This window comes from Prinia subflava, chromosome 4 (genome assembly GCF_021018805.1).
Source record: "Prinia subflava isolate CZ2003 ecotype Zambia chromosome 4, Cam_Psub_1.2, whole genome shotgun sequence".
NCBI classification, from domain to species: Eukaryota; Metazoa; Chordata; class Aves; order Passeriformes; family Cisticolidae; genus Prinia; species Prinia subflava.
In genome coordinates this window covers 19,159,321-19,173,298 of record NC_086250.1, presented here as the reverse complement: position 1 = coordinate 19,173,298, position 13,978 = coordinate 19,159,321, and the positions used below count along the sequence as shown (strand labels likewise).

Here is a 13,978-nt window from a genome sequence, read left to right as displayed (position 1 = left end):
CAGCTCCAGAAGGGTATTCTTTAGGAAACAGTGTTGTATCCAACACATTTTGAGATTTTTAACAGCTTTGTCCCCGATGAAAGCATTCAGCATAGATGGCTTTGATATCTAAACAATGAGGTAAACTGTACACCACGCTGCAAGTCGCATTGCTCCACGTAATTAACTTTTAGAAGTTGTTTAAGCAGCCTGTAGAATGCTGGATCTTACGGGGGCCGGGCTATCTCCTCTGAACATCAGGCCCTCTTGGGAGGCCTTCTGTGCTGTCCCGGGAACCCGCGCACACAAGCACACAACAAATAGCGCACCCCAGCTTGGAGGGCTCTGTGTGCAGCCCAGGATTTTCTGCCGTCCCCAGGGAAGCTGTGCCGACCCCAGGGAAGCTGTGCCGTCCCCAGGGAAGCTGTGCCGTCCCCAGGGAAGCTGTGCCGCCCGAACATCCCTCACCCTGCGGCCGCTCCCCTGAGCGCCGGGAAATCCCACTGCGCAACCCCCTCCGCATCTGCATGACAATGAGCCCCTAATTATTGGGCCGCACACTCCCTCCCTGCCTTTCAGGGCCCGCTTTTATTCAGCGCACAGGACCAACATACACATCTCAAATCGCTTTTAAATCGTGGGTTTCGTTTGTTTTTCCTGAGCAGGCGGTCGGCGCGCAGCACACGGGGCCGGATGCCGAGCGGCCGCGGCTGCCGCCCCTCACGCTGTGGACCTGGCACGGGGGGCCTTCCACCTGTGCTAACGGGGCTGAATTCCCCTCCGGATAGCTGCAGACAGCAAACATCGAGTCAATATCGAAGTTACACAACATCTCTACACTCTGTCCATTCCCCCCACAGCTGTTTTTCACTTGCGTTTAGAGTGGGCTCCTGTGGGCCGGTGCCTTACCTAACCTGCGCTCAGACACGCTTCACGCCAGCCATACTCAGCTCCTGGCACGTAAGGATTTGTTCTAACAACACAAACTGACAATTAGGTCATAAACTGCAATTTATGTCTCCTTCCTCAGGTATGTTTGCTTCCCGGGGATCCTTCTTAAAGGCTCCTCAGCATCTTCCCATAACTGTCCCTTAAAACCAAGAAGGGGAACAACAGACTTCAACTGTAACTCAGAAAATTTCTTTAAGCATTAATTTCCTTTGAACAACTGGATTTTCAACAAAGCTAAATTTTTCAGAGTTACTGCTTGTTGCTCCAAAATCAGTTCTCTGTACAAGAAAATAGTTCAACTTCGTTTTCTGCCAATGCACCAGCTGCCAGCCAAGTTTCACTTTTCTATTATAAAGATGCAAAGGAGATGGTACAGGAATAGATGGGACCTAGAAATACAAACCTTCAGTATTACATATACGAGCTCTTAATTCTACCTTGTCTAGTTTAAAATATAATCTCATCAGAAAATTGACTAGCATAAAATATTAAATATCGCTATACTTAATATTTTAGCTGGCAGGAGGGCACCTAATGGTGTCCATATCAAACAGAGAATGTTTAACTACTGACTTGGTCTGATACCAGATCACCTTGTCTAGAATGAAAGAGAGAAGGGAAAACAGCATTTCTTACTTTTTGGCCTGTAACTTTACCAATTCACATGAACACTGTAGATTAAAATAGTCATGTCTTTTAAAAGTCAATACTTTTAAAATCCGACCTATTTTGTGGGAAAAGGAAATAAGTCACTGAAAGGAAGGAAAAGTCACTGAAAAGAAGTCCTGCTGGGAGGCACTGTCAAAGAAGAGACATGACAATTCTACTGGGCCAAATCCCAAAGGGCTTGAAGGAAAAATCTTGTTTCGAATTCACAGCTGCAAGTGTTCCCACACAGCACCTCAGGGAGAAACCCATCTAGTGTGCTCACTCCACTGCTAGGAGGAGGACTACCAGCGTTCTGAGGAAAGGTGTCTTCAAGGTCCCTGATTAGGTGGAAAACTTGGTATTCATCCCAAACTGAATGCAGATAATAGCTTAGTAAATGCAGATAATTGCAAATAAAGCTCTCAGCATAGAAGGGGTCTTTAAACATCATAAAACCAGGAATCAATGATGTTCTAGAAAAAATAGTATTTGTTGGCTCCCAGAGATATCAGAAAATCCTTTGGTCCCAAACTCCAAGGAAGTTTCTTTGCTACCTGCTCCATCTTACTTCCAAAATTTTGTTTCAAAGCCACCCCGGTAGAGTTCTGTTTGTATCTTTGTGGCTTTCCCAAAGCTCTCAGTGGTATCCTCTAACTTTTGCTGTCTGATTCTAGGTACAGCTCAAGGGATTTCTTACTTCTTGGTGCAAGACATGGAGACAGCAGGAGCTGTGCTCAGAGGCTTTGAGCCTGCTGCCTTAAACACAGAGAGTGGAACAACCCAAAGCAAAGACACACCTTTTTTGTAAAGTGTTGGTGTCTGTTTATCCTAACTAAAATAGAGCTAAGCCCTTCTTTCTGCTGTGGAGGTAATTGGAGAGCCCTGTATGTCCCAGTGCTGCCTGCATGTTTCTCAAAACCGTTAAGGAGCAATATGCCGTTAGTGTCTTTATATAGATAAAATCCATCCTTTAGTTCAGGTAGCTGCACATTTTTCAGAAGAATATCTTCTTCCTCCGTACCCCCTGCAAGCCAGATTCTGACTTCTTAGAAGTGATTTGGCCTTAGTCAAAATTAAATTATAGTACAAAGCTGTCTTGTCTCTTAGTTACATGTAGCCATAAATGAGACTCGGGCTCATTAGCATGTATTCCATGCTTTTAGAATAGTGGGATTTTTTAAAATCCTCTCAGAAACATAGGGGCATAATTCTCACTGAGTAGGTATGACTGAAAAAGAAAGAATTTTCTCCAAGGAAAGTTTCAGTGAAAACAAGTAGCTCTTTTTAAACATTTTTTAATGGAAAAATAAGAGGTTTAGTTCAAACAAAAACCAAAGCTGCTGGATAAGTCCATTACAGCCAGCATGAACGTGGATTTTGAACACCACTTTTGAAGCACAAAAAGTAGTCTGAATATTTCCTTTTATCTCCTAGGAAGCCTACACACTCACATTTCCAAATAAGCAAGAAAATTTGGACAAGCAACTCTTCCACTTCATCAAGAAACATCATGATTCCTTCCCCACGGAACTGAAGTCGAAACTGTGGTAAATCTTTATTTGTGTTCTTCAGATCTCTATTTCAATTTGGATAATCTGGTTCAATGCACAGTACATAGAAAATGTATTGAGTTGGTTTCTTTTTAATTCTTGGCTACAAGGTTGTACCGTTCCCTTTTTCTGTGAATCTTTTGACTAACGTGGAATGTGGAAGTGGCATCAGGAAAAATGTTTTAAAAGCTAGAAAGTGAAATAAAATTTAATGATAATCTTTGTATTAGAATGTAAAAGTTGTGGTTTGGAAGAGGTCATAAAATGTTCCAAAAGGGTAAGAAGCACCCCAGGAAGCACAGAGAAGATGTGAATCCATGGCTATGAGTCATTGCTTCCTTTCCCAGTGTAATGCAGGTTCAAGAGGCCTGGGCATAGCGGGGTAAGAATGGCAGACTGCAAAGGACCCCTGTGGCCTCAAGTATGGTTCTATGACATACTTCAGCTGTAGAAGAGGAGATCAGCAAAACTATTATTCCTGTCCTAAAACTCCATGAACTCTAAAATCATCCAGGAAAAAAACCACAGTGACAAGAGCGAGCATTATGCCCAGTAAGAACATTATCAGTTCACAGCACAAGTTCTCATAATCTTCAGTGGAGACAAGGCCAAAAACAAAGCCCACCCCAACTGAAAACCAAACCCACATTTTCTCTGGTAGTCCAGCCAACAGCTACCTCATGTATGTAGAGACAAAAAACTAGTCAAGAGAAAGGTGGATTAAGCTTTATTTTGGTTGCAGAAGAAAATTGGGCCTACACTGACAACAGCAATTTGACCACCATTCTGAAAAATTCAAATAGGGTTATGTGGGTTTTCTCAAAACATTTTGCCTCCTGCTTTGTTTGTAAATGTATGGCAGAGGCTGGACAAAGAATGACACAATGGTTTGGAAATTTCTTGGATGATGTTTAGGCAGTTTAGAAAAATGTTAGAAAGGACTCGAGGTCTAGAAAGGAGCATGTAAGATAATGATTTCCACAGTAAAACTTCTGGTTTGTTCTGGATTTCAGATTATTGCTGTGGCTTATTTTCCTACTTCTTCCTCTTCACCTTCTCCCCTCCCTCATCTCCTCCTCAAAACAAGGATGACTTTCCAGGTGGATTAATTCTCTTATCTGCACTGCAGAAATGCTGGTAATCTGTGCAAAGGAAGCATCTGGAAGAACTGGCTATTAAGAAGGAAGCAAGATAAAATCAACTCTGCCTCTCATTTGGGTTTCCATTATACGCTGTGACAATGTCTTCTGCACACAAATAGTAGAACACATTCATTTATGTATTTGTTTTATCTGTTCTAAATTCACTGCCTTTCATTATCATTGCTTACCCCTTAATTCCAGAACCAGAAAAGAGGATGAGCCTCCATCCTATCCTCTCAATGCCACTGTCTGAAACACCTGCTCTTATTAACCACACAGGTCCTTGTTTTACCAGCCCCAGCTATGTGGAAGTTTCTCATGCTCATATTTAAAGCACATTTAACAGTCCTGAATTCTGGCCCTATTAGGAGTCTGAATACACATCTCATTCATTACAGATTTCTTCCATCACTTTCTCAGTAGCATCAGAGCAAAATTAATTTTGTGTATCTCGCAGGATCTCAAAAATTGAAAATAACAAGCTGTTGTTTGTATTTTCACTACAATCCACTATAATTTTTAGAAGATAAATTAATTTCTATTCCTTATTTTTTTAAAAACAGAAAACCCCAAACCTCTCCCAGTTTCATTGTCTACCTTTAAAGATTCTTGTCCACTGTTCTTAGCTTAAGAGTCATGAATAAATACCATTTTTCTACTAACATCTTCCTTCTCCTTCAGAAATATTTCCTCAAAAGATATCACTATCAAATAGTAAAACCCCAATACAGCAAATTTAATGATCCATTACAACATTGTGCAACGAGGCATGCAATTTTACTATGACATCAAAATAAATAATTCTCTTAAAATGCAAAAAAAAGTAAAAGGGAATTGCAGCAATGAAGTTATTTAAAATATAAATTACTAGTTACTGAATTAAAGAATTCAACCTGCATTAATGTTTATAATGTGAATATATGAAGTCCTGAGAGGAAAAGTAGTATGAAGAGTATTTTGCTTTAGGCAAATTAAGCAGAACAGAAATTCCATAAACAGGGAAAACTAAATGGTAAGCTAACAATTCTCTTGCAATGTTGAAAATAATCAATGTGGTTATTTTAAATTACTTTGAAGTAATTTTGATTACCTGCTATTGTTAAAAATCAAGATCTAAAATTACTATCACTAGAAAAGAAAAAAAATAGCTATTTTTAAATCAGATAGATTAATAATTGTTTTGTCTGTGTGACTAAAAAAGAAAGCAATATCATGTTTTAGTAAGTGATTTTTTTAATCTCATGATTGTTTCATTCTTAATGGAAAGAATTTTTTTTTGTGTTTTGATAGAGTAGTATTGGAAAACAGCACATTTTTTCCCATATTTTGACCACATGGTGTTTGCCAGTGAAAAGCACAAATCAGGTGGTTTTTCTTCTAAGCTGAAACTAACAGCGTATTTTAGTGGTACAACCTTTATCCAGAGACACACAAATTCTTCCGATTGTTTTAACCAATAAAAAGTATTATTTCCTTTTAAAAAATGCAAATAACCCAGAAAAAAAATGTAATAAAACTATTGGGTATGTCAAGTGAGTTGACTCTTTAAAATACACAGTACTAAAAATTTTAATCGAGCTGTAGCAACATTTACAGCCGGAAACGAGCACTTGGACATGTTCACACTCACTTTAAAGGAAAGACAAGTTACTTACTTTCATCGTTAGAAACATTCCCCAGAGAGGTGTGACTGGAATAACGTTTGTTTTCACTTTCATTGAGACATCGTTCAATCCAACTCTCTGAAAAAAAAAAAAAAGCTCTTTTGTTTGATTGTCTTTGCATAAAATATAAATTTGCAACAGATAAATCTAAATAAAGTGCCAGCAATCAACAGATGGTGATCTTTAGCATTTCTATTAAAATATGCTTGGTCTGAGGATATTTAGCAAGAAAATCCTTTCTTGCTTTCAAACTTAACTGTTGCTTTCTTGTGTCATTTTTGGGTTTTTGTTGTTGTTGTTGTTCATTTGGGGTTTTTTTTTGCTTTTAAACTAGAGAGGCTGAAACTCTCCTGTGTACAAAACAAATGTCCTCGGGATATTCTGTCCCCCATCACATGATACCTTACAAAATAAAAATCAAGTGAAACATGGAAATTGCACTAGCTTCCAAGTCTTAGTCTGGCAAAGGTTTATATCCTTGAATATTCCTGCTGGTTTTGGATGAAATCTTAATGGATATGAAATCAATCATTCATGTAAATTTTGGTTAAATTGAGGATCAAACTCTCTGCTCTGTGAAGCCCAGTCCTACAATCTCGTTCACACTGGTGGAGTCCCAGGCATTCCTGAGATCTTTTTCTCACTGGTGTAAGTCCAACGTAGCATCACAGCAGCCACTGAGCTGCCCAAACCTTCATCACTCTGCAGTGCAAATGCAACCACTCCCGTTCCTCCGTGTTTTCCAATTCATTCCCACCAGTCAGATGAGTTACCTACAGCCATATATTGATTTGAATCTGCTGTTCTTCCTGGAAGCTATAACTTACATCCCCTGATGACTTTAGAGGATGCACCAAGCTCAGCAGAATATACTGTTACAGGTCTTCAGGGCAAAAGTTACACCTTATGTGTTTCCTTGGACAAAGTATGAAATACAGGTTCTTGAGTTTGCCTAAATCCCTGCATATTGCTACAATAAACTGACCTCCCTCATAGGATTATTTTTCAAGGGCATGAACATGAGCAGAAATGAGTTTATGCTCAGAGAGCTCCCTGTGGTCAAGGCAAGAAAAGGAAGGGATAGATGGGAAGGCTGCAAGGCAAGCATGCAGTTACAACAGGAAACAACCCCACTGACTGAAGAGATGCACAAGAAATAAGGGGAAACAGGCCTGGCTGTCAGCAAACTGCCAGAGCCAGAAACACCTTCAAAGACATGGAAATGGCTCCAGATTCCTTTCCATAAGTCCCTCACCAGACACCAGGATACCTGCACAGCACAGGCAGTAGTCTGCCAGCCAGCAAAAGCCCATCACAGCAGCACGCTTGAAGGGAAAGCAGGAGCCCAGTGTCTTGGGAAAGCTGCTCATCTGGTTTATAGAAGATAAAAGTTGGTATGACTTCATTTCAGCACTAGATGCCAATAAACAAATAAATGAATAGTCATGGCCGAATACATCCTGCAGGAAAAATGCTTTTAAACCCAGGCAGTTGAATAAACTTGTGCATATTCCTCTGTACACATCCCCCTCACTGCCATGTAAACAAAAGGACAACAGGGCCTGTGCAGAACCTCAGAAAGAAAGGGTGTGCTGAGAACCCTTCAGAGCTGGTTTCCAGACCCTGCCACAAGACTCCAGGTACTGTTGCTTTGTGTGCCTGGGGATTTCAGGCAGTGTTGTGGCAGCTCCAGGCTATTCCCCTCCCCACATATTCACATTAGGAACATGCTGCAGTGCTGCCTTCATCAATACAAGCACATCTCTGTGTTCATCTTCCTCATTCATCATCACACTTGTGCCTAAAAGCCTCACAGCCACACAGCCTGCTCCTTTGAGGTACTTCTCTGAAAACCATCAAACAATCCACTTGTTTGCAATAGATTTTTAAAGGATATTTCTTCTCCCATCAAATTCAACACATTGATTGTTTAAAAATCACGCTGAGGCTGCTGACACCACGCCATAAAACCTGCCAGCAGGGCCTGTGCTATGAAATCAGCCCCCGCTCAGTTACAAACCCACAAGCCGGTGACAGCTCCAACTCGGAGGCTTTCCCTGCTTGTGCTGCTCAGCTGCATGGGGTGGGGATCTATCACCTTCTTGTCCAAGGGCCAAGACAACGATATGGCTGCTGTGTGCTAGATTTCTTTTGCTACCCTAAAAATGAGCTCATAGCATCTCTCCGGTCCCATTTTAGTACTGTGAGCTGTCTTACAGGTGAAGAGAAACTTGCTGCTGAGGGCAACATCAGGCAGAGGTGCAAGAAGCCTTGGGAAAGATTACCCTACACCCTCCTCCTTTCAGCACACAGCCATGGCTGTATATAATTCCCTTGGCTCTGAGCCCAGCCGCAGAGAGTACAAGCAAAGGCGGCTGCCATTAGCGCCAAGGGGAGACCGATGCCCAGCGCTGCCCTTTCTTTCCCTGCCGGCACTGGGAGCTGGGAAGCTGGGATGCATCCCCTTCTCTCGGCAGCAGGGAACTGGCAGCAGCCATCTTTAGTCAAATTCCCTGCCTAAGTAGTGGAAAAAACCTCAACTTTTTAAGTGTCACTCAGTAACCATTCTCACCATCTCTGTCCTCGCAGTGTCTCGGATAGCTGCGCGCGTTCCCCTTTCTGACAGAAAAGCAGCCAGTGTACACCGCCACATCTAAAGCCTGGAGCAGGGTGCAGTTACTGTTTAATTATGTGCTGCAGCTCCTTTGGTCCTGAATCACCCCGGTTCAGCCTGCTGCAGCCTGAGTCTGGCTTTCTCTTTGTGGCCTTGCATTTAAATAACTGATAGAAATTCTTCAGGCCTGAAGAGATACATGACCTGTCTGGCAGCAAAGAATGAAGAAAACTAACTCTTTTGAGCAAAAATATCAGGGAGTGGCAAATTTGTCAAATTATTTGGCAGATGAAAAAATGTGACAAAATCAATTAACTATTTAAAAGTTGTATTATCTCACAAATTAAACTATGCAAGTATAAATAAATATTCCAATATGTAACTTCATTTAACAAGTAGTTATTTTTCTACAGTTTGTATAAAGAAAAACATTTTTACAAGGCTTTAAACTGCCAATATTAATAACAGTATCTTGAGGTATTAAAAGAAAACACAACTACAGTTTTTCTAAAATTTTAAATATTCTCATCAGGAGCCCACAGGTCCCAGACATGGTAACACCTGCCCCAGTTGAAACAAAAGGAGACAGAGGCAGAGTGAACAAAATCAAAAGTCAAAATTAGTTTGACTTTTACAAGCTCTTTCAGAGTAAATAGCATTAGATCTTGTTCCAGAGCTAAGGAACCCACTGGGTAGAGCCCTCTACACGTTGAATGCTCTTGTCCTCAGGACACATGGGTGTGCCTGTCCCAGGCAGGGCTGCAAGAAAAGACCCATGGAGAACCCTCGGTGTCTCGAAGCTGTGGCTCTCTCCCAAGGCTGGCACCAACCACATCACTCCACTGTTCTAAACACACATTGAGTCATGTGGGATGGAAATTATTTAAGATTAAAGCTTAATTCTTGCACTTAGACCTTATAAAGTTTTCACAGGCAGGATTTCACAGGAGGAAAACTCACAGAATGATGGAGAGTTCGGGCAGTGATTAAGCAGAAAAGCACATCAGACCTGATAACAATGATGAATCATTAACACAACATGAGAACCCCTGAATTTCTAATGGGAACTGCTTGTGAGAACAGAAGAAACTACATCCTAATACAGGCTGTATTTTTATATGTATTTTTTTTATATGTAACTCACTGTGTTTTTAGTGTATCAAGCCTTAAGGCATTTCCTCTCCCCCTCTGGGACTCCTTCCCATCAGAAGCCCCAGCACACTGTACCCTCAATTGTACTAAAACAACAAGGATCAGCACTAGTGAAAAGGCAAAAAAACAGATTAGGAATAGCTAGTAGTAAAATGTAGTATAATCACTTACTCATAACTGTGATACAGGATGGAAACTATCATAATCTTACTAGCAAAGAAAGAAAATAATGTTTTTAATGACATTTTGAAGATTCATCTTCAAATATAGCGGCTATTTAATTTCACGCAGGTTGAGAGTGAACTGTAGTGAAATGCACAACTGTGTTCCTCAGCCTTAAAATTTTTGTTATATAATTTTGCATACCACTAAATATAAATACACTGTGTCTGCTGTGGGATTCCTGCATGAGGGACAGGAAATCATTATTCAAATTACAATAATTTTCCCAGTGTAAATTTTCTGACAGAATACCTTACTATTACACCACCAGCACCACCACCAAAAAAAAAAAAAAAAAAAAAAAAAAAAAAAAAAAAAATTCCATATTAAATGCTGAAAGATGAATTTAAAATACTTATGGAAGTATTTCTGGCTCTAATTTTGCCTCTTTCTTTTTGATCCCATTCTTTCTAAAGCTGACACACCCATGGAGACTCAAGCACCAGAGTATTTCACTTCCATTCTGTGTCCATCACACTTTTACCAACAGACGTTTCAACTGAAGTTGTTTTCAAAACTGGGCAGAGCAGAAGCCTGTGAAGCTTTACCCTACCCCTACCAAGCCACTTCTTTTTAACAAACAGTGTATTTTCATTTGTATGGTGTTTCAAAGATTGAGCTGGGGAGGCAGGCCTGGGAGTTTCGAGACAGAAACACACAAGAGCTGCTCGGGGCAGGAACTTCCATGAACTGTCAGAAATGAGAAGGAGAAACGTTCTTTAAATATTTTTTTGACAAATTATTTTGACATGTTATCTCCTTCAGAAGGTAAGGCTTGCTTCTGGAATACATCTTTGAAAGGCTTTCCCCCCCAGAGCTTGAGTTGAGGTGATGCAGCAGAGGAGCCTGTGTATTGCCAGTACATTTAATGAGATAATTACTCCCTGTTTGTGTAATTGTTATTAGCTAAGTATCTTTGCAGCCCAAAACCCTCATTACTCACACATGGGCATGCCATAGCCAGAGCCACTGGGGCTTCTCTCTGCAGAAAAGAGGAGATGGGTCTGATCACAGCCATAGTGGCTTCTGCTCCCGCTGTCCTGCCAGGAGGGTCAAGAGTAGCTGCAGTGACAGCACCACCTGTACTCACGGCTCTTCTGGCCTTTGTGAGCCACTGTGGCCACAGGCACTGGGGGCTGTGCCACACAGCTTAGGACTGAGTGTACCCAGAGCTGCTGGCTACAGCCCTGTGGGCATGTGTGTGTGTCCTGAAGGGAGATTAAGAGGTTTTATGGGCAGAATAAAGCTCTGTGGTCACCCAGATCTGAGCTGCTCTACCTCATTCCCTAGAGCAGTACAAACAGTTCTGGTTTTCCACAGTTGTGCCACATCCTCTGATCCATCTGATCTGGATGGGGTATTATCACTGGCATAATTGGGAACCACTATTTTTGTGGAAGTGTGTGAGATGAGAATCCCCATGACCTAGAGAGATAGCCAAGGCTTTGGTAATGACAATATTTCCACAACCATTTATTTCACCAAAGCCGTAGCAATTGTATGAAAAACCCTCTCATGTGCTTTCAGCTCTAGACTGGCTCTCATACTCCAAATTTTCAAGTCATCAACAAGCATGACAATTTACTTGGGGAGCTACGCACAGCCCAGCACTTCTTCCACATAAGTTTGCTCATCACTGAAATAGTCACTGGAAAAGAATATAAGGTTTGCTAGGACCCAAACCACTGCCTGAGCTACATAACAACTTGGATGGCATAGCTGCAATAGTCCAGCTCTTTTATTCATGATTGCTCTTGTAATTTTTTGCCCCACTTTCTCAAGGCAAATTTTAAGAGAGTTGTAAGTAACTGTGAACAGAGGTATCTAAAAGTAGATAATGCAAACATAAAGGAACTACCCAATTTTAATGTATTTATAAGAGGACCTGCTGGAAAAACTGATATTTAGCAGTGAGAACAGACTTAATTTTACAGTTCCGGTGACAGAGGAGAAACTCCTCTCACGCATACGGAGTCACAGCACCCCTCTGAGCTATTTGTTCGATGTTCTCAGAGGGAAGAGTTACTCATCTCTTCTGGCAGCATCTCTTTGCCAAGTGTCTCAGTACCAAGCTGGCCAGCAACCCTGTCTAGCTGCTCATCTGATCTGTTAGGCCAAGACAAAATGGTTGCTAACAGCAGATTTAGCCAGTAGATGCAGTAACACAAAATCTCAAGAGGCTGACTGAAGGTCATGGAACCTCCCATTTCTATTTAGATAGCCCATGGTGCCAACAGGAGAGTTGATGGGATGACATTCTATATCTTTTCTTATTAAAGAAACCATCATTGCCCTGACAGCTTCTTCTGTGGTCTGTCTCAGAGTAAGTGCTGAGGTTTGCACAATCCATTGAGCTTTTCTCTGCTGAGCTGATCTTGCTGAACATGGCCTGAGATATGTCAGCACCACAAAACCTCTCTGTTCGTGTTCTTCATGTTGCACCACTCCTGTGGACAGAGAACTTCTAACCTCCCCAGCTGTTAAATTCATAATGTCTGAGCAGCCTGCCTGCTTTGGCCATCCCTTAGTGTGCTGCAGATCTAATTTCTAAATGTTATCTGAACGAAAGTAAGGAAAAATGAGCCAGTGTATGCAACATTTTGACAAATTCAAGTGAAGACTTCTAACATGTCAATGTCTTGGAGCAATTGGTCATATAAGCTTATAAGAGAAATCACTACTTTAGAACAGTCCCTTACAGGCAAAAGAGAGGATCCCTTTCTCTTGGGAGTAATGATTAGGAGATAAACCTGAAGTCTGACCATCAAACTACTAAACACGTATTCTAGTACCTGCTGTGTACAACATCTGGTCTGAGCAGAAGCAAAGATTTGTGTTCTGTATCTCTCTCACACCTTGCAGCACAGCACTGCTGGCTGCAGGCACATCTGCCACCTCAGAAGTGTAATACTGCTGGAGTGCTGTGCAGGTTGGTTACAGGTTTGGCACATTTAAAGCTTTTAAAGAACCACACTGCTTGAAAGAAAGCAAACAGGGCTTGGCAGCCACTGGCTCCCATTGAGGGCATTAAACTTACCAAAATCAACTAAAATCAAGCCATAAACATTACTTGGGACAGCAAATCACATGATAATTTTCTAAGATTTAGGTTTTCATAGTGATGCAATCAAAATGTTCCTCCTTTCCACTGCCAAATGAAAGGTTTGTGAGACCACACAAGGGTCACTGTCCAGCTGCTGTTCCCTGTGACTGCTTCAGCACACAGACACTCCTAGTTCCCAAAACCAGCTTCTCTCCAACCTTCTCTCCATCGAGGAGAACCTGCCACACAGAGCCCGGGTTTGCTCCTTGCTGCCTCATTCGGTGCCATGGGCTGGCAAGGCACACTCCCTTCAGCCAGTGCGTGCAAGCTGTCAGGAACATCCTCAAGCTCCACAGGAAATCATGCCAGTGTCCTCCCTGGTCCTGCATAGCCATCTTCTGTTCTTCCAAGAGACCTGCTCCTCAGGGATGACAGTGACACATGGCCTTGGTGCAGATGGCAGAGCTGCTACCCTGACAAGCTGCCAGATACCTTGGTGTTTTGTTTGCTAATCTAACTTTTTATTCCATTTCCAACAGGGGAAAATGTCAGGCACTCTTGTTGCAGTCCTTTCTTTTGTTCTCATTTCTTGGCATACAATTCTATTGGAACTACTTCAGGGTTAATGGACATTGGTCCAGGGCACTTTGTAGATGTTGGCAGGAATGTTTTTGTTCTTTTTCTTTGACTCATGATTCTGGTAAAGCATTGTAAAGATTCTCCATGATACCATAAGAATGCAAAGAATAGCTCTCTTGAGTGTGAGAGAGCTCTTTTGTTTTGTTTAGCCAGATCTTCAGACCTAGGATTGATTTTTCTACTAAACTATTTGATAAAGCATATTAAAAATTGACGTGCCATGCTTAAACTAATAACAAAAAGCACCACAGTTAATAATTTTTTAACTCCTCCAGAATACTTGGGCAGGAAAGCTGGAATTTATGAGATGTGCTATTCTTCTTATGCTGTGCACTGTGCAGAAGTTCATCTGAATGTGACGCTTTCGTTTAAGT

General features: G+C 41.5%; 1 protein-coding gene across 1 annotated transcript in view; it reads right to left on the bottom strand.

The window, feature by feature from the left end:
• Positions 1-13,360, bottom strand: part of RFX4 (regulatory factor X4) — a 74,692-nt gene extending 61,332 nt beyond the window's left edge. The window contains exons 1-3 of the mRNA XM_063394862.1: positions 13,184-13,360; positions 8,507-8,594; positions 5,926-6,012 (exon numbers count right to left, since the gene is read on the bottom strand). Coding sequence (XP_063250932.1) covers positions 5,926-6,012; positions 8,507-8,594; positions 13,184-13,360 — 352 coding nt within the window. The remainder of the gene's footprint in view (positions 1-5,925; positions 6,013-8,506; positions 8,595-13,183) is intronic.
• Between the last annotated feature and the right edge of the window lie 618 nt (positions 13,361-13,978).